The following is a 26671-nucleotide window of genomic DNA, read 5'->3' as shown; positions in this document are numbered from 1 at the left end:
TGAATTGTCTTGCAATCCGCTATCTGTACCTCCACAGCGCACCCGAACCTGAAACCTCGCGTTTAAGAGTCCGTTGTCTTGTCCACTGCACCATCTTGCTTTTTCAAACCTTCTTCAAGCAAACGTGGAAAAGGCTGACGTGTAGAGAGCTTTCTATCGATATAGTATGTCCCTCTGTGACATAGTTTACCCCAGTCAGTACCCAACGAAAGGACATTATTTGTTTAATGAAATCACCATCTACACACGTCTTGAATATCTATATTGTGACTTTCAAAGAGGACTATACAGTTAGGTAATCGTTGTACATCGAATTCATGTGAGAACCATTTCACTTTAACACAAGTAAATGTGGTTAGTCATTAAAAAAATGAACCTCCGACATCTAAGCATTCTTTCTTCAACGGGCTTCTCTCCCAATCCATTCGTGATACTTTTCTTTATGTACTTTTACAGATTAAACATTTCCTTATACACTTCCTTTCTTTCTATCATTTCTCAATAACCAATATCGTCTTTTCTACAGAATTTGGTAACCCAATGAAAAACTCTTCGTTATGTGCATACACTGCCTTAGAGTATATAGGTTGCAGTCTATGTGTTTTCATTTTTGTTGTAAAACCTTTTCAGATGTGAAAAAAAAATGCAAGGAAAGAAAAGAACATACTTGTACCACACCCACGTTTTAGAATAAAGGAACATTCAGTGTACACATGGCCTATTACAAAAGAATAGGCATGACTCATTGAAATTTTGACATTGTCTGAAGACTATGTCAATATTGACCCATCAAACCCGTGATCATTAGTCTTTTAGTTTCTGTAGTTCATTACCTGATATATCTTTGCTCCCTGGTATCACAATGTTGCAGGCTGACAGCGTGATTTCAAACAAATGAGTAGGCCTACTTGATCACACTGTAAGTGGGTTCTGTGGTGTAGCCAAACAATACAGTTGCATTGTCACAAGTTTCTTGAAAACTGCGTTGGGAACCTCGCCGGTGGCATTTCATACGCAGTCTCCCTTGTAAACACACCTGGTAAGTTTACACTTCCTTGATTGTGCATTAGCTGAACTGTACATCACCGATAAGCCGTCGGGTACTAGTAGATGTTATAGTTTCCGTGCTTAGCAGCACTGAGAAAACTGCTTTATACATTTATGATATGTTTGATTGACGATTGTAGTTGCCATAAACTCAATTATCCATCAGCGCGACTAAACAGAATATGCAAACAGTTAGCCATCCGTCATAAAACCCCATTAAACAAGCTTCACTGAAAATAATCGGTCTGTGATTTAGACTGCATGAATCGAGAAAGGTGAAAGCCGACGTGTTTTTTAAGGTTCGTCTTACAGTAAGGATGTTGAAACTGCATCATATCCACCGATTCCAAATTAATAAGGAAGTGTGACGTTTAAATCGAACGATTTCTGCATGTGTGCATTCTGCTTCAACAGAATTGTAGCAGTTATTACACCCTTTTCTCCGCGTAACTAGTACGTCTATAGCATGATACAATGAGTAGTCTACTGTGGAAACATGGGGGGGGGGGAATTGTGGATGAGCAATAGACATGCACTCCCTCCCCGAAGAGTCGAAAGTACTTCCTGCAGAATAACTGAAGGAGAGTGCTATGAAAGAGATTTCTATACTATGTATTCTTTGCTACAGCATAAATTGGATTATGTAACAATCATTTCGTTTTGATAGTTATTATCTCCATATCAAAGAATTTCTGTTCTTATGGCATTGTATAATGTATGCACGTGTTTGTATGTATCAGTATCATAAGTGTGTTAGGGCATATAATGGTGTAAGTACAACTGTGTACAGTATATGCAGGGTTCGACATTAATAGTCAGGGGGCCATTAAAAATGATGTCGGGCTATCAAATTTTCATAAAGGCTATCGTTTGGTAGCTCGATCGGGTCAATATCTTTCGTTTTTAGGCCAACAAAATTTCAGACTTTAAGATTTTAGTGTCCCGAACGGGAGACCACACAAAAGAAATTAGTTATCGAGTCCTCATAACAATGTATGTATGATTGAAATAAGTCGGTAAAGATCATTTCTGTTGTCAGATATTAAGGCCCTCACAATGAAAAACCTGAGTGCATTCATCCTGTCCGCCTGTCTCATGGGCGTGTTCGGAGCCTTTGAGGAGGAATGGACGGCTTGGAAGCTGAAGTACGGCAAGGCCTACGCTGACGACTTTGAGGAGTCGAAGAGATCTTCGATCTGGCAGGATAACCTAGCGTACATCACCAAGCACAACATCCGATACGACCTCGGTGAATTCACCTTCAAGCTTGGCATTAACGAATACGCCGACTTGGTGAGACGACCCATTCAGAATTCATTTCTGTCACTTTTGACCGAATTTTGACTGGACATTTTTTTTTGTAAAAGCCAGATTATTATAATATGCCTGCATCAGATGCTCGAATGTTATTTCAATTTCAATAATTTTGATTCATTCAAATATGTTTAGAGTCAGGGGACAATTAAAACTTCCTAATTTCCTCGACTTCTGGTTTGACAACTAATCTCTATCGGATTTCATGCCCGCTTTAGTTGAATGTATTTTGCATGGCGGTAGGACAGGATGGATATTTATGATACACACCTCGCTGTATGGAAGAGCTCTTGATAGTCTTTTCAGAGTCGTTGATACCTTATAGTTTGTATTCCTCATCACAATCTCATCCTAAATAGGAAAAAAAAAGAAAAGAAAAGAGGAGCATAACGTGAGGCATTGATTCATTGTTTATGACATCAAGATTTCTTTGCTGCTATTATTATCATTGTTTCTAAAGCAAGTTTTTTTTTTTGAGGCTATGGAACTTAGTTGGTACAGAAAAAAAGATAGAATTCATAATACGAATTTTGATTGATTAAAGTCCATGCATTTCCTAGCTGTAGACTTATTTGCATGGGTGTTGTATAGAAGTCAGCATGTGATCGATGTAGGGAGACTTTAAGTCACGAAATAAAAACTATGTTCTATCACTGAACAGCTGTGAGAAGGTAAAGAGGAGAGGCAGAATCGCAACGTTCATTATTTTTATATTTTTACATTTTATATACAGTGTACATCATACTCTATAGTCGGCGAGTTGAGGTCAGGGATCAGACAGGGAGCTGAAACGTGTAGAATTTTGAAATGCTGAAAAATGCATTTGCGAAATGTACGTGTACATGCATGGAATGCAAATGCTTATATAGGGGTCTTCTCATAAGAATAACAATATCTCACAACATTAGAAGAAAAAGATACCTTTTCCTCGTGAGCTTACTGTTCAAAGAATTGAGTGCATACGGGTGTATTTGATATCCTTCTCAAGATGTGTTTCATATAATCGAGTGTCAGTGTGAATAAAGATATTCTGGGTTAACAATGTTCTAAGGAGAGGAAGATGAAGTCCATTGGTTTGTCTAGTAGAATAACGTCGTGAAAGGATTAGATTTTTGGGAAATACATTTTTATTTCATTGAAAGCACATCTCTTACTATTACCAGATAGGCTACTATAATACACAAAAATACAAATCTCTTCCTACTGATGTAGGGCATATGGGGTGTCGTGTTTGTACATTAAGTGTGCACAAAGTTCCCTGGCCGCCATTATAGTCACGAGGTTGAACACGGACGCCGATCTTGACAGTGCAAACAGTGACTTCTTCGGGAGCGCTCATGTGACGCCAGTTTATTGTTCCATGATAACCCTTGATCTCTGCGCACAATTCACATCATATTTCTCGATATGTGTTGTTTAGTTGTAGTTATTTTGGTGTGCTGACGTAATAAAGGGTAGAAATTCTACGTAGTGAGCTGTGATTGATTTCAATAGATTTTTGCGCCATTAAATACAATGGAAGCATGGAAATTTTGACATGGGAATGTATGGAAATGAACAAAAAAGAGCAAAACAATAACAAAGGTTACTGATGCATAAGTAATTAGAAGACATGAAACCTGCCTGGTGAGAAAGGAGAAGGAAGTACGTACGAAGTTGTACAGCAATTCTATGTTGTGCAGATTACTGTGAATTGTAACACGTACATTATCCACGTTAAAAATCTACCAGTATTCCTTCAGTTCGTTGTGTCTTTCTGATAGGCATTGTATTTAGCTCGACAAAAGGAACTGACACAAGGCTATCGTTATCAAAAATTGAGACCTATACGAAGACTATTATTGTGAAAGAATGTAGATATATATTTTATTATGAAACATTTTCGCAAAAAAAAACACTACTGAAGTTGATATTTTTATTTTGCTTTCTCTTATATGAAGTGAATGATGCATGAACACGACAGTGATGTATTCTCCAAATACAGTTTTGCTGAAGTGCACTTTACGGCATTATACGCGTATGTCAGCGCGACGAATATTGCTGCAGAAAATGTTAAACAAGATTTAACGATATCAAATAGCAAGATACAAATCATTATTGATTACACTCTGACCACTTGATTGCTTCAATTCAATGTTTTTATTTCATTTTTCGACAAAAATGTACAGACATCACTTTCTTTGGTAATAGAAAACAAGGTAGGTAAAACTATGTGAAATGAAAAGAGTGTACAATAATTGTGGAACCTTGTCATGTCATGAAAACTAAGTGATCAGAGGGAGGTAACCAATACACAAAGTTCGAAAATGGACGGACCCACCAAAAAGGAAAACTTGTAGGCTGTGGGCCCGCTTTACTTGCATGGTTACTCACACTAAACCATATCTTACCGAATGCTTTGGCCAAGATATCCATTTTTTAGTAGTTGATTTACTTGTCCTTACACAATGAATGTAAAATGATATTATATTACATGTTAAAGAGCTGGTACAGTATTAGTGGAGATGAGAATTGGGCTTTTAACTTTTTGCGAGATACCAAGAAAACACTTATGAAATAGTACAGAGCATACCATTTTAAGAGGAATTCAAAGTTTATTTGATGAAAATCGGGTGTGGAATGACAGACACATCCAAAAACAAAGTAAAACAAAGCGATCGCAATAAAATGTGGGTCCCACACTTTATTGGAATTGCTCTTTTTTGGATATCTCAGCCATTTCAAAACCAATTTTCATCAAATAAACATTGAATTCCTCATGGAATTACATGATCTTTCATATTTCATAGAGGTTTCTCATTATCTCCCCCCAAAAAATTTTAGAAACCTGAAATTAGGTCTCAACCAAAACTGTACGATCCATTTAATGTGGAATAATGTGTCATATTATATAACAGTTTTGTATTTGCACGCTGTTGACGATAAATTTCCTTCTATTTTGACAGCAAAATTACGAGTTTGTGGGACTAATGAATGGATACCGACGCAACATTACTAGCAAGGCAAAATCTGCTTCCGTTTTTCTGGCCCCCGAGAATGTTCAAATTCCGGACTCTGTTGATTGGCGCACCAAAGGATACGTCACAAACGTGAAGAACCAGGTAAGTTTTAGACATTGTTGTATGTGTGGATGTACAATTCTATTTGCGTCTCCGCTGAATTCACATTCAACTTAATCTGTTGGATGCGAACAGTGTGTCTATTACTAGTACTATGTCCCTAGATAAAATGCTTATGCAGCACATTATATCCTTCTTCACCTGCAAGGAGCGTCAATAATGACCAAGGAAAAGGCAGTTATGATGGAGTTGCCATGCTTTTTTGAAGAGCATTACTTGCAATGAAAAAGCTATCGTATACCTCTTATGTTCATAGTCAAATAAAATTGGAATAATAATTTTGTTTGACTGAGAGTTGTCTCTTGTTGTCTCTGTCTGTCTGTCTGCTTCTCTCACTCTCTCTCCCTCCCCCTCCCCCGCCCCCTTCCCCTACCCCTTTCTCTCAATTCTTGCAAGTGCTCGCTTAGAATCTCTTCGGTTAGAGGTGAGAGTGTATATCTCACTGCAATCTAATTTGCCCTATGAGAATCCATAAAATGTTGCTATAATTCATAGCAACAAGAAGGGAAAAAAGATCCACGTGGTAAACAGGGTACCTGGCATGTAAACAAATCTATACTTCCAGCAAGAATGCACAGGACAGCATAATCGCCATAGTATATGTAATCTGTCACAGAGGCCCGAATTCACGAAGGTGGTACAATCTTTGTCCATAGTTTAAACCATGGGCAAAGACCATAGTTTTGTATGGGGCGCCAAGTGTCGCATGGCCTATTTCGTCACGAAATCAGTCATTTCGTCGACGACATGTTCATTTCGTGACGAAATAGGCCATGCGACACTTGGTGCCCCATACAAAACTACGGTCTTTGTTCATGGTTTAAACCATGGACAAAGATTGTATCACCTTCGTGAATTCGGGCCAAAAAGTCTAGCAGCGGTCTGAAGAACAAAGGGCTGCATTCTGGGAACGGATGCCACTTTTCAGCAGTGGATTTTTTTTTTTATTCCCATTGATACGTGCCAAAGGAAAATGAAAATAATTCTAATGGCTTCTCCTACAAACAAACATCTACAATAATGAGAAGGCGCTTTTTGTAAATTTCCTTCCAGGAAGATTGTGGGTCCTGCTGGGCTTTCAGCGCCACTGGCTCCCTGGAGGGACAGCACTTCAAGAAGACTGGTAAGCTGGTCAGTCTCAGTGAGCAGAACCTGGTGGACTGCTCTGGCCCTGAGGGTAACGGTGGATGCATGGGCGGTTTGATGGACAACGCCTTCCAATACGTAATAGATCACAATGGCATCGATACCGAGGAGAGTTATCCGTACAAGGCCAAAGTGAGTACCATTCCATCGAACCTTAATTTACATTCAATAATAGGGCAGAATGATTAAAAAAAAAAATACTTCCTCACTTTTTGTCTTATTTTATCATCGAAACTGTCTTTTGTCACTTTGCTTACTGTCAATATTGTACGTGAAGTGGATATTAATTAGATTTGCAACATTTTTAATTCCCCAAACAATAAACTCGGCAATTGGAGTAAGGTTTTTGCTTTTCCAACGTCTGCATTCTCCTTACAATATAGGATGGTCGATGCCACTTCAGCAAGTCGAACGTGGGGGCGACCTGCACTGGATACACTGACATCGCATCTGGTGACGAAAACGCACTGAAGGAAGCGGTCGCTACGGTGGGACCCATTTCAGTCGCCATCGATGCCAGTCACAGGTCTTTTCAGCACTACGAGTCAGGTATGGTAGCCTCTGGTGCCACTCTCCCCCCCCCCCCCCCCTTCCGTGACATCAATTGGTCGTAACCTTGTGATTTCAGATTTTAGTAGTCTCTTCTAACTGAATTGTAAAATTAATTTGTAAAGAGAGAGAGAGAGATGGCAGTGACGAAAAAAAAAGTTATAACTGTGCAAAAAAAAAGAAGAAACATTATCCTACAGTACAAACCCAATTCAATTAAAACTGTAAACATTGTAGATTGTATTGTTAGTTACAAACAAACTTTATGTCGCTCCATGTTAAAGCATTTCCTTTGATTAGAAAATATATGAGAACGTTATCTGTTTGCAGAATTTGAAATGTGCATGCATGATATATTATACACTTGGTGATTCTATCCTTCTATGAAGAGTGCTCCATATCCTCAAAGGAAGAGCTTTTGACAGAAGTATTGGAACAAGTTCACGCGGTTGACTGCAGGAATTGCCTGATGGTTGCATGCACCTCATGGAGGTTGAATGAAACTCAGAGTTGCGATAAATACGGATGAACCTGCAGTCAACCGCGTGAACTCGTTCCAATACTTCTGTCCTTCTCTCTCTCTCTCTCTCTCTCTCTCTCTCTCTCTCTATTATATTCATATATCCGTATAAGGCAGCTCGCATGGGACTCGCACACAGCGAGGGGCGGACTGTGTGTGCGAGTCCATTGGTCTGTGCGCGTGTCCTCAAATATAGCGAGCTATACCTTTGCAAAAGACTAACTCCAGTTGTGAAAAAGATATTTCGCAGGAAAAATAGGCCTTTGCGGAAAAGTTAAAGGGAATGACAGTGACGCGGGCAGTGACGATTGCTTGCTTGATATCAAAATGTTTGACAGAACAAAACTTCATGATAATTTGAGTTGACTTTGTCGTTATGACGACAGGCGTTTACAACGAACCCGACTGCAACTCGGAGATACTCGATCACGGCGTGCTTGCCGTTGGCTACTCCTCCGACAACGGCAAGGACTACTGGATCGTTGATGAATTTCTTAATAATATTTAGTTCATAATGTGCAATCAATTTTTTTTCTTTGTAAAAAAAGTAGCGCTGTTTTGAAAATTACAAATAACTATGATGTTAAAGCTGAAGTGTATCATATCAGTCAAAGAGGAAAATTGATAATTTGCTTTGGTCAGCAGCAGGTACTTATCCCTTCTCCTTGCTATTCAACTTGTTTTGAGACCTGTAGCTCAACAAGCTGCCTTCCCTTCAGGTTCCATTAAATTTCTCTATTTCAAATTGTCATCTTGAAGTTAATCTCACTCCTTACTGTTTTAAACATATGTTTTGTTTGTTTTCCTTTAATTGCGTACTTTAGAATAAATTATGAAATGATAAATTGAATACAAGTTGAAATTGAAATTGAGCTTCCGTATACAACTTCCTATCATCTGGAGCACAGTGGTATAGTGATTAAAGCTTCTGATCTCTAAACAGCAAATCCTAGTTTCGAAACCTCCCGATTAGGTCAGTCTTGGACAATATTCTTCTTCTTTTTTTTGTTTAATTACAAGTGTCCTTTTTCAAACAGGCACATAGATATGTGTGTATAGCAATTCTGGAGTAATAATGGGAGTTATTATGATGATTAGGCCCTCTGGTGAATCAGAAACACTGATTTGTTACCAGGTGATATAAAGACTGTATCATTATTCTCCACCACAGCTACGGCAACAGTTGGGGGATGAAGGGCTACATCTGGATGTCAAGGAACAAGGACAACCAGTGTGGTATAGCCACTAACGCCAGCTACCCCCTTCGTGTGAGAGAAGAGAGGAAATGAAAGACCCTCCGGCTGCCATCCGTGATGAATGCCGATAAAGATGGCCTTTCGACTATTGGAGCTGTCTCAGTCTACCGTGATTAACTGGAGGGAAGTGCAAGGCTTGAAAGATCAGAGATGGAGAGGACTTTAAATACACACAAGAATTCTCAATATTAATGTTTAAATCTCATCATATAGTCAAAAAGAGGAAGGACTACTTAAACACATCCGACAATATATTGTCACGCATTTTGGTTCAGATATATGATGTAATATGTATATAGCAATACATGTTTTTCCTTGCTTTCATGATTATTGTACAAGTCTATGTAAAGTATGTCTCGCTAGCGCTATTGCAAATTACTAGTTTAGCAAGCCCAATCCCATTTGCTTTGCATACAGCGGAGTACTCTCTTTGCCCATCTTCTTTGTTCTTTTGACCTTCACATGTCTATTCTATACTTTCACCACTTTGACCTTGTGCTCACTAACCTTGTTCTTCTGACCTTCACATGTCATTCTGTCCTTCCCTCGCTTGGATCTTGCTCTCACCTTCAGTACTTTCGCTTTGTCCCTTCTCACTTTGACTTTGCTTTGTCTTTCAGAACTCTTGCCTTGCTCTCCTCAGTTCAACCTTGTCTTGACTTTCAGAGTCCTTGCCCTTACCCTTCGCCCTTGCCTCTCACTGCCTTTCAGCCTGCTCCCTACGACCTTGACACTCAATGTCCTTCAGCCTTGTCAGCTTGCTCCTTTTCCCCCTGACTTTCACTGTCCTTCAGCCCTTTGTGCTTGCTTCTTATCTTGATTTTCTCCTATGGCAAGCCGTTTGTATAAAAAGTCGATAAACACTGAGTTTATCAAGTGATAAACACAGTTTATCAGAAAAACTGTGTTTATCAACTGATAAACATTGTTTTTCAAGAAAAACTCTGTTTATGAGAGAAAACTGAGTTTATCAACTGATAAACACAGTTTTTGTGATAAACTCTGTTTATCACTTGAAAAACAGAGTTTATCAACTGATAAACAGTTTTTCTCCGATAAACTGTGTTTATCAACTGATAAACACTGTTTTTCTGACAAACTCAGTTTATCAGATTGATAAACTCTGTTTATCAATTGATAAACAGAGTTTATTGCTGATAAACACAGTTTATCAGAAAACTGTGTTTATCAGTTGATAAACTAAGTTTATCAAAGAAAAACTCTGTTTATCAGATGATAAACACTGTTTTTCACTGATAAACTCTGTTTATCAGTGAAAAACAGTGTTTATCGACTTTTTACACAAACGGCTTGCCATATTCTCCTGTCCTTGTATCCTCTCCTCGTTATGACTTTGAGCTCCAGTGCTCAAAGACGTCCTTCTCCTATATTTTCCGCAGCGCTGTAAACGTCTTTCTCGCGACCTTCATGACTGGTCCTCTCTATCTCTCTCGAACAAGAGGGGCTTGTTTGGAAGCGGTATATAAGACAGCCTCTATGCTTATCTAAAAGTCACTTGCTTGAAGAGATTCACTTGCTTGGGAGATGGAGTGAAGAGTGTGTCCGCTAAGAGTGGAACCCGCGCCTTTGAACAGCGAGAGAGTAACCAACGAAAGAGATAAAGAGTCAACCAGTCCAGAAACGGTCTTCAGTCATGTTAGCTTTTCGTATTAGTTAGTCTAAGTCCTTCACCGCATCGCACCTCTAATGCCTGGCGAGACATTCTCAATATCCATCTCTAGCTGTAAATGTGTTCAAGTGATTCACCATAATAAACTTCTTTAACCGTGATTTCTGCCTGACAACTGTAATTTCTATGTGACCCTCGGCATCCTTCGACAATAAACTTCAACATATAGCTGGACTTTATTTTGGGACATTTACAGAATCGGATTTATATTCTGCTCATCTTCGACAAATAAAAGTCGCCGTTACAATATATATATATATACATATGCGGTCCACAATTCAGTAAAAAGAAATGTTGTCATGCAAACGTTTTTTATTTTTGTATCATCAATCAAAAATCAATTCTGTATGTTTGCAGTATAGTCAGTGACATTAAAAGAACAACTCAATGCTGCAGAGATAATTTGGTTTTTTTTTTCCTGTATTCTATGGTAGTATGATACTTCATGAAGAAGTTACTTAATGTGCAGTCAAAATTGTATTTTATTGTCTTGTTGGATGAATAAAAGTGTATAGTTGTATAAATTCATATGGTATATTTATGACTACGTCATGTATGTTTGATTCTTGATCTTGTCGAGCTAATCTTTACAACAGCGATTACTGACTCAAGAAGCCAGTTTTCTTGGAGAGAAAAGCAGTGTGAGCGATCAGCCATTTCCCCCCACTAACTCATAAAAAAGTAAAGCGAAAATAACTTGTTCGTTTGTCTGTATGCGCGCACGTGTGTGTGTGTGTGTGTGTGTGTGTGTGTGTGTGATAACAATTACACTTGGAGATTACAACTTTAATCATGAATGATCGAGACATTTGAATTATCAACCTATTTGCATCAAACGTTTCTCATGCACATAATACATACGATGCAATTACTGATATAGGCCTATAACATATATATTTATTACGAACACACATTGACATTTAAGTTTAGGACCAATACGTGAAAGAGAAAGTATAGAAGTTTAACGTTCTGAAAGACAGAAAAAATCGTTCATCTCGAACTCTGCCAATCTTCGCATTTTCAATGCGCGCAAAGCTAACTGAGAAGCAGAATCGCGGTAAAGGAAATGCACAAGAACCAGAAAAGGAGAGCAAACGAGGTCGAGAAGGAGACAGACAAGAGGGGTGCCAGGGAGGAGGATTAAGAGGAGGAGGAGGAGGCAGGAGGAGGAGGAGAGGGAGAGATAGAATATAGGTGAGGGCGCACACCATATGACTTTCGAGTGCACGACTGACCGAGTTTGGATCTGAAACAAACAGGCTTGTTTATTCTGAGGCTTTTCTGATTTATTTCAGATCCAAAGTCGGTTAGTCGTGCGACTGAAAGTCGCATAGGGTGCGGTGGCCTAGGAGTGAGTGGGTGGGTGAAAAGACTAGGATGAAGATTAAAAGACTGGAAGACGAAGAGCTATTAATAGGTGCATGTTATTACAAAGAACATGGACTAATCTCGTCGTAACCCCGGGAGGTGCTGACAATAACATTTATTGATTTCTGCTAACAGCGACTTACTGCTATCCACCGCAAACAGTTATGGGGCGGTATAGGATCAATAGGTGGCAAGTGTTTGCATGACGTCTTTAAAACTTACTTTACACCAGCATCTCTTCATCGCTGCTTCCAAAATGGCCGTCATATCCGAGATTAGAAAGGTTTCACTCTTCGCAGTCGTCGTTATTGTCTTGTCTCTACAATTCGTCGATGGCAACGAGTGCGAATCATCGTATGCCTACATGGAAAGCAGTACGAGCTCGGACCGAGGTAAGATGCTTTCTGGTCATCTCGTAAGAAATGTCACCGGAGTGCGGTCGATCGGGGAGTGCCTGGCGATTTGTCTTCGTCAGGGTGCTAACTGTCAGTCCTTCAACTTCGGCCTCAAGTCTCCGTGTCTGTCATGTCAACGACGGCACTAAATCGGATCATCCCAACGACTTCGTGTCCGACAGCGATTTCAACTACTACGGTCCTTCGTCATCGGCTCATTGGCTGGTAATATTTCCAGTATAGCTATTGGAAAATGGAAACTTGTTTTGTGCTGTGCACCTTTAAGTGGCAATTAGATATTGTCGAGAAAGAGTTATGAATAGACCAATAAACGTAATCCCGTTGCACCCATATTACATTCAATTAAAAACTCTGTCTCGATCAGAATAACCAACTTTTATTTCTCTTGGGAATACATGATAAAATAAGTCTGATTGATACTCCTCGTATATTTGTTTGTTTCTTCTTTTTATGTATTATATTATAGCGCCCTAAATCCCCTGTTGTGTTGATGTTTTCGTTCTATGTGTATAGGCAAATTGAAAAAAAAAAGAATAAGCTTGCCATCAATAATGTCTCCCGAGAAAGTGGAGGGAGGGGGGTTAACGTTTTTTGAAATTCACAATTGACACGCCATTTTATATACAAGTTGCAAAGAAGGTAAAGAAAGTAGAAGTTTACGTTTACGTATTTGCCCATTCTAATTTGAAGCACAAGACAACACCAGCAACAAATGCAAACTAAGACTAGACGTTTGCAACAATGACATTTCAGAAGTGGAGACCATTGTCCCTATTTTTGCCAAATATCATACCACCATTACCACATGAAGCTTAAAAGATACGATAGCTGTCTCATCAATATGTCCAATTTTGATTTTTACTGTTTATTCGTCAGATTTCTTTGCTCTTATTCAACTGATGCCTATGCAAATGAAATCATTGTGGCAAAATAAACAATTTTCATATGAAACTATCACTAATCGTACTCAAAAGAAATATATAATTACGTATATAGTATGCGTACATATAATATCATCAAAGAGATAAAGGCGGAGGAGATATTTAGTTCGCTTGGCCTGGATAACAACATCTAGACGATGTGGTTTTTTTACAGTTCTCCAGTATTTTAACTGAAAGAGCAAAAAAAAATATAGACATTAAATAACGTAAACGTCCGAGTGTTTTCAATGTCATTAAATTTGACCGACAATGACAAATCGAGGGGAATATAACGAGACAGAAACGAAATCATTACCAAATCATTACATTAGACAAAAAAAAAATAATACCTGAATAAGTATACACCAGTTAGGAGTTTGGAGTTAATACAGAAAAAATAACAACTTTACCTAGGAATTTGTATTAAGAGAAATGCGAATTTTACAATGAACCAATAGCTATTGTTTGGGGTATAAAACAGATACGTGATCCCAAATTTCTAATTCGAGTGATGCACTACGACACGATAAAAAATGATAAAAGAAAAAGAAGCACTTTTAAAATAGATGAGAATGCTGACTTAATTTCCTAACTTAAAGAAATTATTAAACACACAAATCAAGCAAAAAAAAAATGGAAGGTCATTATTATATACATACACTTGCTTTCCATCCCTTGTTCTAGTTCAAGTTCAAGTTCAACTTTATTTTCATTTCCATTAAATAAACAGGAGAAATTATATTCAATGCATAAACAAAACAAATTTGTAGTAATTTCGATAAACGTACATCAACAAGATACATGTGATGATGAGTAACGACATAATTGCATTTATAAGGTAGTATACATATGAATATTACACGAATGGTAATGGAAATGGAGGGTCCCACTAAAAAGCCAATGCTTGTACCGATATGGGACCCTAAGAAATACATAAAAAGCAAATAATGGCTTCATGAAACTACAAACAAATATATGAAACAAAATCAAAAGAAACCAATGTCAACTGACAAGAAATGAAATAACAGGAAAGACCGAAAAAAAAAGAAAAATGGGGAAAAAATGAAACTGCAACACACGCCCATCGTGGACACAAGCAAACAGATTTCCAGGATGTATAGGAGTAGTAATACGCACCCTTGAATGATATTGTGAATATAAGGATTGGGTACATATACCAGAAAAACTACAAAAGCGCGGACATATTAAAAGCAAACAATAGACACAATGATGCATTGTTCGATGACTGTCATATTTGAGGAGAACTTATATTCGACAGATTATTTTACTCTCATGACAGAAAATAATTGATGTGTAATGATTAATGCATAAAAATAAGTGATAACTTAATTGAGTTAATGAAACAAACCTAGTTCGGTAATATGTTATAAGATTTCAATAAAAATAATTTCAATTTATTCTTGAAAGAATTCAAAGTTCGTGCTGTTACAATATCATTAGGAAGTGAGTTCCAAAACTTTGGCAATTCATAAATAAAGGTGTTCTGAGCCAGAAGAGTTTTGAAAAAGGGCAAATGAAACTCATTCGAACGCCTTGTTGGGTAATTGTGGACGGACTGATTTCTTGGAAACATTGTTTCAAATATATTTGGAAGATTTTTTTATCATAATTAAACATAAATTGTCCTAGGTTATACAGATACAAATCCTTGATTTTCATTATTTTGTTTTCAAAAAATAACGGGTCAGTATGAGACAGAATGCAGAATGACATATAATACGGAGTGACTTCTTTTGTAATAAAAGTGATTTATCTAAGACAATATGAGAGATGAATATAATGTAATAAGGGACGACAAAGGAAGACAAAATTTTAACCTTGTTGATTATACCAATATTTCGTGAAATAATTTTACATATACTATCAATATGGAATTTCCATGAAAGCTTATTATCAACTGTTATTCCCCAGAAATTTAATATGGGAAACAATTTCCAGTGGAGTCCCATCAAAAACAATGTCAACAGGTGGTTTCTCTATACAGCTGCTAAAAAACATATATTTTGTTTTTTGAAGATTGAGAGATAATTTATTTGCCTTTATCCATTCGGCGACATTTGTTCATTCAGAGTTTATTGTATTTACAAGAGTAAGAGGATTATTGTGCGAAAAAAATAAATTTGAGTCATCCGCAAAGAGAATAAAGGAAAGAACATCTGATGACCTACAAAAATCATTTATATAAACAAGAAACAAAAGCGGATCTAATACACTTCCCTGTGGGACCCCACATTTGATATTCAACATTTGTGAATTATACCCATTCAAAGAGACATATTGCTTCCTGTTCATGAGGTAGCTCCTGAATCCACTCCAAGGCCTTCCCACGCACTCCATAATGATGTAATTTATCAAGTAAAATATCATGATTAATGGTGTCGAAGGCCTTGGAGAAGTCCAGGAACAAGCCTATTAGATGCGAAGATCTGTCAATAGCGTGTGCCACTTTTTCTACAAAACTTAATAATGCATGTGTTGTGCTGTGTTTTTTCTCTAAATCCGAACTGAGAATTTGAAAGTATATGATTGAATTTTAAAAAAGTAATAGTTCTTTTATGAACGATTTTTTTCAAGAATTTTTGACAATGTACATAACAAAGAAATCGGTCGGTAATTATTAACATCTAATTTGTCGCCTTTTTTAAACAAAGGAATAACTTTTGCTATTTTCATGCTCTCAGGACAATGCCATTGGAAAGAGATAAATTGAATATGTGAGCTAAAGGATCCGCAATTGAAGATATTACCCCCTTCAAAAGAAAATTACTGATGTCATCATGTCCAGCACTTTTTTAGAACTAAAATCTGAAACAATATTGATTATCTCCTGCTTATATGTTGGACTAAGAAACATTGAACTAGAATTTGGTGGACCTAAAAATTCTGAAAAATGTTTCGTTGAATGGGGTATATTGCTTGCAAGGTTTTCCCCGATTAAAGAAAAATGATTATTCAAAATATTACAAATCTGATGAGAATCTTCAATGATTTCATCTTCAAACCTAATTTTAGTAATATTACATTTATCATTTGATATATTCATTGCTTGCTTTAAAACCTTCCATGTGTTTTGCATATCGTGCCTATACAAATATAACTGCTTGGTATAATATTTTCTCTTTTCTATGCGTATAATTTTTCGTCAACGTATTTTTATAACTAGTATATTCAAGTTTCAATTGCTCAGTAGATTTCATTTTAAATTTATAATATAAATTATTCTTTCTGTTTATTGAACGTAAAAGTGATTTAGAGATCCATGGGAGCCTAGGTATTTTTTTTGATAATCAGATTGTTTTTGTCTACGTTTTGGAATATGGATATCCAAGAGTCGAAGAAACTTCTGCATAAAATATTCAAAAGACAAATTTACATCATTGTATCAAAGATACACAGACCAGTCTGTCATGTCTAAACTAGCACCTAGACTGGCTATGTTTTCATGAGTGATTCTTCGTCTCAATAAAACAACCATGTTTATTATCAATACTATCATTTAAAGAGAAACTAGTAGAGATGGGGAAATGGTCTGTTATGTCTGAAAGTAGTATAAGGGAATCGGAGGAGGAAGAATGTTACAAAAAATATTATCAATAAGAGTGGCAGATTCATTAACTATTCGTGTGGGCTTAGATATCAAAGGCAAAAAAGAAGCAGATAAAAATATTTCCAAAAAATCTTGTGACATATTATTTTGTTTTGATAAGTCTATATTAAAATCTCCCATTATTAAGCATTTTTGTGAACAAAAATTGGGTTCTTCACCAAATCCGAATAATAATCTAAAAATGATTTAGTGTTTGCATTAGGAGGTCTACACCTATGATATATTCTTACTGCCAGGAACAGATATTTCATTAAAAAGAGATTCAATCGAAGCAGTCATGCTGTTAAGCTCATCACGAAGTACATAATCATGCATTTGTGAAACGTATAAACGCAACGCCCCCACCCACCCGATGTTGCCTGTTGTTAACGACAAAATCATATCCGTCGAGAGCGTATGGAAGACTTGAATCCTGGGAAAGCCAGGTTTCGGTCAAACCTATCACTGAGAATTTTTGCCTGATGGGTTTATTCAAAAACAACTGCAATTCTTCAAAATGTTTATTAATACTTCTAATGTTGAAATGTATAAGAGAAAAGGTGGTATCATCATACTCCTTAACAACATTATTAAACTGGTTGAGAGTGAGATATTCAGAAGATGGACTTTGAAATTGGTTTTCTACGTCAAAATCATATTCAAATTCTTGCGACAATGAATTAAAACTATCTGAAACATGATTATCAAAAAAAGTATCATTTTGAGTGACATTTGCTTCACATTCTGCCAAAGAAGGCCCGGCCGTATCAAAAAAGTCATCATCATTAATTGAATTGAATGCTGTATCTATTGTATTGTGGATCAAAGGGTGAACGTGATGTTCGTTGCTTGTGTCCACGAAGGCACCTGTAGAGGGCAGTACTGATGAGTTTGACATCTTGAATGTCTGTGATGTGCGAAACTAAAGAGAGAGAGAAAAAAATGCTGTGTCTACTGGGAACCAGAGTCAACGTATACAAAACAAACTATGCAAGTATGTCAGGACATTTTCGGCAAGTGACATGAAAGGTGGCTCCAGATGGCCTGTGGGTACCAAGGAAATTACACAATGATAATAATTATAAAAAGAATAGAAGTGAGGAATTGACATAAGTTCCGGAAAAAAAGAGTTGCTTGGCAACCTCACACAGTGGTTTAAATTCGTTGGTAACACTCTCTTGTGTGATTTAGATAATCGTAAGCATCTTGGAAAGAGAACAAATTATTCACTGTGGTTACAAAACTTCGGCATTCTGCATTCCGAATGCCCATGTATGGACATAAGGTTAAAATAACATTTCTAAAACTACCAGTTGTTAACATTCATGTTGGAGGACGATGACTGGGGAGAATATCGTTGTGTACGCTGATTAGAGAGAGTACGAGTGCATCTGGATGAGGACTGTTACATAAGTGGCGTAATTACGGCTGACATGCTACATGTGTGAACGGAATGCAAGCCTATAATTCTAACATCTGTGTGTTCTAACATCTCTCCGTCTCTATCTCTCTATACAAGGTCAGCATGTTTATATATGTATATACATACATACTTGAGATGTCGATGTATCAGTTATATTATATTATATCAATATTTGAATACAGGATACGGAGGTGACTTGCTCGGACGACTCGTCGTGCTACAACTCTGCTTCCTGCACGGAGTACTGCCACCCGCCGTGGTTCCGCTGCGACTGTCCGAGTGATTTCACGGGACAGCAGTGTACTCTCTGTAAGCACAGAAATACATTGACTTATGAATTTAGCTACTATAAGGCGACTAAAAGAAAAAAAAAATCTCAAAAAATGACTTAAATGTGACCTAAATCTCAGTCAAGTTTCATGTATCAAAATGGATGAAACGTATAAATGTGTATGTATAATATGTATGATTTCTATTCGTCATCATTTTCATTATTTTAGCTACCTTAGGCAAAAGCAGATGTTCTTGGGAAAAATGTTAGAGCAAGTAATCTTTCCTCTGATCATAAACTTTCTTTACAGCTGCTGTGTTTCAGCTCAATTTCATGTACTAAAATATATGAAAGTGTTTGACATGTTCATTTGATGGTTACTAATCTTCCATTTGAAATGAGCAAACATTCAATGTCATTTTTATATCATTGATTTATTTGTTTCTGCAACTTTTCATAAGCAAAATAATCTGTACAAAGAATGTAGTCCGTATTCAAGATGCAATGACTCATACAATGACTCTAGATACATTTTGCGATCGTGGTATAAAGTAACGCAGAGTATTTTAATCAATGATTGTATTTTCCATTGTGCAATATGTTTATCAGATTCGGCACAGAAGTCTTTGAAAAGTAAGATACTCACTTCTTTGAAAGTTCCTTGAAATAATACGCCCACAACTCCCTTTGTATTACGCTGAAATTAGTAACTAATGTAAAAAGTTTGAAAATCATAAAAATGTGATAAAAAATAGAAACTACTGTACCTAATGTATTATTGTCCAAGTACTATGTTAATTATATCAGAGGTATTTGGATGGGAGCACCGTAACATTCATGTGCAGAGACTTAGTAGTAAGAGGAGATTTTTTTTAATCGTTTTTTCCCCTTTCCCCGTGTGCAAAGTGTAAATGTCCTGCATTCGCGCACTCCAGACTTGATACGAAACATGTCTTGCATGTCTTGTACACGCGGTTCTCTTTTCATTAAACATTATAAAGTTCATTCCAACTTCTATGTACTCCTAATCCTAATCAGAGGATCTGGATTCGATTCCCGTCCAGTGCTTACATCCTCGGACCAGATGATTTTACCCACTGTCCCTCTCGACGAAGGTGTATATTAAATGGGTGCCTGCATCTGGCAACGCTAGGCATGCTAGGGTAATAGGATAGCATCGCCCTCTGGTAGAGCAGTAACTATAGCAACAGTAACAAAGAGGCTATACCCTGGATAAAGAATACCTTATTATTCATATTAGTGTTCAATTCTGTAATTGTATTATGATATTCAGACAATATTTTGGAGTACCTTCTTACGATAATATGATTAAGTTATCATGTGTTTTTTTCTTTTGTCTGTACCTGTTTCTCCTGCTTATTCCAGGTGGATAACCCACAGGCGTTAATGCTACATCGTTTGTTGACGTGTTTGACAATAAGCTAGGTCGAATTTGCGTACACCTTCCCATCTACCTATAATAACTTATTTTGTAGTTAATAGTACTGTCATCTTTTTTTTTCACTGGCTCACAGCCGTCCATTACAATGGCATTGCCTCAAACTGCAAGGATTATTACAACGCCGGACACACCACCAGCGGAGTGCTGCAGATCAACCCTGGCGGCTCCGGGGCGTTCGACGTCTACTGCGATATGGATACGGACGGGGGCGGCTGGACCATATTTCAGGTCGAGTTCACTGTCAACAACCTTAGCGACATTCCTTGTTCTTGTCTTGTTTGCATCATTGTATTCCTCAGATTCGATGATCAAACATTAACGAGGACGTGATGATGAGCCTTAAGATGACGAAATTTGCCTGTTGCACGTGTAATTGTGGATGCTACTTTCCTACTCATTTTCGTTTCTCATTCCATGATTCACACAATGTGTTGCCTTTTTTAAATCGAATCACTCTTCTTAGGGAGAATCAATGTCATGTCGAGAACATGTCTTTAGCGTTTTTTCTTGGGTTTTTTAAAGTAAAAACGGAGAGAGAGAGAGAGAGAGAGAGAGACTTAAGCCTACTTTTTCCCTACGCATGCTAAGATGAAATGAAAGGGGACAAATCAAAGAAAAGAACCATGCTTTCATAAGGCTGTCATGATGCTTGATTATGAAGTAATGATTATTACTTTCCTAGATGGGAGAAATTGATAACCGTAACGTATTCTCACCGTATGTGATTATGCAATGTAGATGTATGTCTAACTCTTAATTGCAGAACAGTCGATTTCTGACATCTACAAATGTTGTCATTTCGAGGAGGAGGTTGGGAATCAAATCAAATTGTCAAGCTGGTTTCTTAAAAAAAAAAAATTGTTTCATTGAAATACAGAAACGGCAAGACGGTTCCCAAGATTTCTATTTGGGATGGTCAGATTACGTGAACGGTTTCGGGACTGTAAACGGCGAGTACTGGCTCGGACTCGAAAGGCTCTATCGCCTGGCGTCTAGTACTGTGGTCCTACGGGTAGATCTACAGGACTGGAACAACAACTGGTACTACGCTCAGTACTACTTCTACATACACGCCAGCAATGACCAGTAAGTTACCATCTTCTTACTATACATAATATTCTTGTAACCAACAATCAAAGATGATTAAATCTATTCAGTCCATCTGCCCATGATACTCTTTAGCAAGATTTAAAGGGGATGGCTAGCACCTGATCAGAGGGAATGCTGGGAGATTATAATCTTCCAATCCTTTTGGATTTATTTAAGACTAGGCCCTACATTATAAATCTATTGTTGTGTGAAAATTATTTGCATCAGAATGGTGTTATCTTGAAGTAACGTGCTGTTCAATGTTTCCAGGTTAGCGTGCCTGTACAGTGTCGGAGCAGTCGTTAACGGACTGTTAACGATTGCCCTAACACTGTACAGGCATGCTAACCTGGAAACATTGAACTGCACATTACTTGAATATGAGACCATTGTGATCCAAATAATTTTCACACAACATTAGATTATCCCCAAGCATTCCCACTGATTCCCGCTGATCAGGTACTAGCCATCCCCTTTAAACACGCAGTCTGTGTCAGACCTAAATAGGCATAAGGAAACAAAAAGGCGAAAGCAAATCCAAACAACAAGGAAAATCATTACGGTCTTCGAATGATTATTGCGGTTGTTGGATGTTTGTTTTCTGTCATGACCCATGCATAAATTCATTCTTAAACTATATAGACGACGAATAATGAATAAAATTCACTCCTAAATATCTGTAAAAATGTAATTAATTTCTCCGCTTCCCCCCCCCCCCCCCCCCCCCCCCCCCCACACACACACACAGTTACAGGGGCTATTTCTGGAGTTATTCGGGCACCGCTGGCGACTCGCTGTCGTACCATAATGGCTATCAATTCAGTACTTACGACTCCGACCACGACGCATGGGGTGGCAACTGCGCCTACTCTTACCGCGGTGCCTGGTGGCATAATGCCTGTCACCATAGCAACTTGAACGGCGATTACGTGAATGGAGGATACACCAGCGGTTCGGCGAATTCAGCGGTCTGGTACCACTTACACGGGCACAACTACGCCCTCATGCGAACGGAAATGAAAATTCGCGGATAGTAACTGTTGTCAACCAAGAAGAGTGTTACAGTAATGTTGTAAATATGTATTATCAAGAGAGTGTAAAATCAATTCAAATGGTTTCTTATGTATTGATCAGTAAAAACAAAGAGAGCCTTTTCTCTTTCGTAAAATTTCCTATTTTTAGACCACATCATGTTTTTGTCTGTAAACGTTTCCAAAGTTTTTTGTTCCGTAATTAGTATGAAATGTCAAGGTAAAAGAGGGACAACACGCATCACTCTTCCTGAAACTCGTTATTTCAGTTTTTATCTGTTTTCATTTCTCTTTGCTCCTTGCTCTGTATACATATTTGCATTTTGTATGGACATGTTATTTTGTATAAAATCTTATTTTTACTTTGTATAAATTTCTGAATGTCTATTTCAGTAGCATGTTAGAATCGTTGGATCACATTATTCTAATATCAATACCAAAGTGCATGCTAACACCATGCTAATGCAGTGTAGCTAATTTCACGTTTATCTTGTTGCTTAAATCACAGAGAGAGAAACCCTCCAAAAGGCATAACGAGCTATCTGAAAACTGCGATATCGTCCTCATTATTGTGATATGAAGTGAATCTCGCGTTGATGGCAGTTGTTCAAATCAGAATTGTGTAATAGCATTACGTTATCGTCCATTAGTCGTAACGTAGTCTGTCCATACAGGTGTCAGCAAACTCACTTTAGCGACTGTGGATTGGAGTGAATATATTGTGATGCTCGCTGGATGAAAGAACTGCCACCGTTCGTGACATCACTGCAGGAAAAGGACATAAAGAGAATACAAAGAGTTTGCTCAATTTTTTTAAAATAAAAAGTAGGCCTACATTCCATCGACTTTATGCTACTAACATTGTGTTAGGGACAATAGTACCCCCCCCCCCCCCCCCTGCGTTCTGAAAGAGATAGGCCTGTACGGTTCTCTTTCATTATTCTGTAGGAAGATGTTTTGAACTCAAAAGAACCCATCCATCCACAAATCAAACCATTACAGGGTTTTATGCCAGGTGCTTTGGACAAAATATGTCTGAAAAAAAATGTGCCCATTAAAATCAACGCCCGTATTAACTAACACTTGTTCTCGCTGTATGTTCTTCTGTGTTGTAACAGCGTACATGCGTAATGCCCTATGTGTTTATGCAATGTGTTCGTGTTTGTACGTTTTAGTTTGCCTGTCTTATACTGCATGTAGGTGCTGAGATAGAGATGGTTTGTGTGTGAGTGTAGGAGTGTGTGAAACAAGCTGAGATATTATAATGTGGGTTTTTTTTTTTCAAGCAATACAGCAATATTCTCCACACATTCAATTTCATCACATCCATACATTCGTGGATGAGAGATAGCAACAACACATTATTTACAACTTTTCTGAAACTTCTTTATGTTCCAACGTCCCAAACCGACATACTGTAAAGCCTTATCTCCGTCTTTGTGTTCCTCCTTTTAATACGTAGGCTTACTTATTATATAGGATAGAAACCTCCAAGTGTGTATTGCAAGTCACGCTATTTGATTCAATTTCATTTTTTTTTTTGGTTTCCATATCCAAATAATTGCAAAGTAGCATAATCGATTTGTACAAAAGATGAAATGTCATAAAGCACTGATGCAAATGCAAACAAAAATATTACAATAAAGTATAGTACATGTACAGCTGTACCTACAAACACATATAACTACGCGTGATTTGCATACAGTAGTTGGTCATTATGAAGTCACTGTGAGTTTAAGTATCCCTCGCTAGTAAAAAAACATGGAAGGAATATGGAGGGAACTTGCACAAAAAGCAGAGCTTTTATAAAAGCAAATAATTCACTTTTAATGTATTCCATTTCGTGGAGTGCTGTGAAGAAATGCAGGAACATCATTCATACAAATTGGACCGTAAGACATTTAATCTGTGTACAGAAACCCAGTTGTGACGTTAAATAATGATACATCGTCGGCAACATGCTACACGTGCTGATAATCACTTTGCCACGAGCTTTTTTCTGTTAAGCGACAGAGAGTTGTTCACGGTGACGCAATGAAAGAGCTCATGCTCACACCAACCTAGCTGTACGTGTATGACAAAAGCTTGCTGAAATAATCATTCACCAGTGTTGTTATAAACTGTGAGGGAAAATGCATTGAGAGCACCACATGATGCTGTACGTATTCCTCGTTCAATGGGATACAGTTCACACGATCGCTGTCTTTGGTCATCACTATAGTCCACGACTGTGTTCTATCCACACAATATCATATTCACATTCTTTCACCTCCGTTTTCTCCCTTTCTTGCTTTTCTCTCCCCCCCCCCCCCCCCTTCTCTCTCTTTTCCTCTTGTTTAAAAAAAATTGTAGTTACTATCTTTATTCAAATATGTATGTATGGAAAACTTGAACGTCTCTTTTTGTGACACTGGCGCCGGAATGAATTTAATCTCTCGAATCAGAGGATTATCACTGAGTCAATACCCTGGACATCTTACAGCCTACAGTATCAGATTAGTAGAGATAAGAATGAATTCCGGCGGAAAACCAAACCATCAGCTATCTTATTGATTACGACCACAGCGATATGACTGTTTAACGACGAACAGGGAGACGCCCACGAAAGAAGCAACATCTCAAGCACAAATACGCGTTTTCTTTTGACGTTAAATGGATGATACAGTTTTAGTTGAGATGAGGATTCAGCTTTAAACTTTTTGAGAGATACCTAGAAGCCCCTTATGAAACATCAAAGAGCATACAACGTAAGAGGAATTTAGAGATTTTTGTTTTTTGTTTTTGGGTGAAAATCTGCCACGAAATGGCTGAGATATCCAAAAACAAAGTAAAACAAAGGGATCTCAATAAAAAGTGGGTCCACCTTTTATTAGGTTAACTTGTTTTGAATTTCTTAGCCATTTCAAGACCAATTTTCATCAAATACACTTTGAACTTCGTTAGGAATTATTTGCTCTTTCATACTCCATTGGAGCGAAGTTTCTCATTATCTCACATAAAAAGTTGGAAACTTTAAGCCACATCTCAACCAAAAACTATATCATCCCTTTAAGACATCAATGCACAATGGTCAAACCAACCCCGTTAACAAGCTATCATCAATGACCTTAATTCCTGAACTCTTTCATTATCACCTCTTTTAGAATTAGGTCAATCGCTATATAGTTCCCATCATCAACACTTTGCTCTCGTACCAATTAAAACATTTCTATTTCTATTAAGCAGCCATACATATAGATGCGATGATATGCTATTATGCTTGCATGTTATATAACTTTTGCAGCCATTTCATCGTGAATATTTACTACATGGGTATCATATAATGAAATTAACTTACCCGAGTCTAGAGCAAAATGCCTTAATTAAGAGGTATATAATTGCCATAGGATCTACTTCATTCATTAAGGCGGAATCAACAAAATTTAAACATGGAGTATACCAACGACAAAATATACGTTTCATGGTCATCCTATTCGTGTGGCTGGGAAAAGTCGCGCTTTACAGGTTTTTTTTTTCCTTTTCAATTGATTGTATTGAATTCATTTCCACTTTGTGTTTACAAGAACAAAGCACAAAAACGATTGATTTTACAATGAATATATAATAACAATTTGTCTTCATTCACGTAGAAATAATAATGGAAACACAAACATTTGCAACAAATATAAATAAGTAGATGTCTCTCTATAACCAAAGTGGGGGAGGCTACAAAAGCGCTGCTCGTATTACTTAGCCCCCCCCCCCCCCCCAAAGAAAAATTATAATAATAATAATGATAATAATAATGATAGTAGTAATAATAACATTAATAATGATGATGATAATAAAGATAATAATAATGATAATAATAATGATAATAATGATAATAATAATAGTAATAATAACATTAACAATGGCGATAATAATAAAGATAATAATAAAGATAATGATCACATCATAATAAAACCGTGAATTGGACACATAACAACAACAACAACAGAGTATTTACCTGAATGGTTTACGAACTATATATTATAACAAATAAAACTGAAACTGAAGCTCCGCATAATGACAGAAAGATGGGAAGAGAGGAGTTAGACAAGCTTAGATGAGAGAGGAGAGAAGAGATGGGGAGCGGAGGGGGTATCGAGCAGGAGAATTGAAAATTTATGTAATATATTTGTAATATTTTCCCAATTAATCAAAGTAGATATTTCTTTTAAACTTGTGTCTAATGAAATCCAAAGTTTAGCCAGGTATATGTGAAAATTTTGTCAGCAGATAACTGTACAAAGGTAAAATGCAGTGAGTTAGGCTGTCTTGAGTACTTACGAACAGAACTATTTTGGGTAAACATTTCAGATAATATCATTAGAAGATGATTATGACTGAATCTATGCATGGGTTGGCCTGGTTGAGAGTGATATAAATCATACATTTTGATGATTTAATGTTCGTGAAACA

General features: G+C 37.3%; 1 protein-coding gene and 1 pseudogene across 1 annotated transcript; both read left to right on the top strand.

Moving 5' to 3' along the window:
- Window positions 1-872: 872 nt before the first annotated feature.
- LOC139711330 (cathepsin L-like peptidase) lies at window positions 873-9728 on the top strand. The gene is made up of 8 exons (XM_071623228.1): window positions 873-1039; window positions 2087-2340; window positions 5307-5462; window positions 6534-6758; window positions 7010-7175; window positions 8082-8202; window positions 8867-8963; window positions 9663-9728. Exons 2-8 carry the CDS (start codon window positions 2104-2106, stop codon window positions 9726-9728), a joined length of 1068 nt encoding a protein of 355 aa, XP_071479329.1. The 5' UTR covers window positions 873-1039; window positions 2087-2103.
- A 2399-nt stretch (window positions 9729-12127) lies between these two features.
- LOC139711327 (microfibril-associated glycoprotein 4-like) lies at window positions 12128-23010 on the top strand (annotated as a pseudogene).
- Window positions 23011-26671: the final 3661 nt, after the last annotated feature.

Source organism: Diadema antillarum, unplaced genomic scaffold (genome assembly GCF_040938485.1).
Source record: "Diadema antillarum isolate AM-2024a unplaced genomic scaffold, OU_Dant_1.0 seq00001648_RagTag, whole genome shotgun sequence".
In the NCBI taxonomy this organism is placed as follows: Eukaryota; Metazoa; Echinodermata; class Echinoidea; order Diadematoida; family Diadematidae; genus Diadema; species Diadema antillarum.
This window is presented reverse-complemented; position numbering and strand designations above follow the sequence as displayed.

What these genes read in the sequence shown, in the direction of transcription:
- LOC139711330 (XM_071623228.1), top strand. Translation starts at nt 2,104, where the DNA reads ATGAAAAACCTGAGTGCATTCATCCTGTCCGCCTGTCTCATGGGCGTG. An exon ending in TCACAAACGTGAAGAACCAG is followed by an intron (nt 5,463 to 6,533) that starts GTAAGTTTTAGA and finishes ATTTCCTTCCAG; the next exon opens with GAAGATTGTGGGTCCTGCTG. An exon ending in GTTATCCGTACAAGGCCAAA is followed by an intron (nt 6,759 to 7,009) that starts GTGAGTACCATT and finishes CTTACAATATAG; the next exon opens with GATGGTCGATGCCACTTCAG.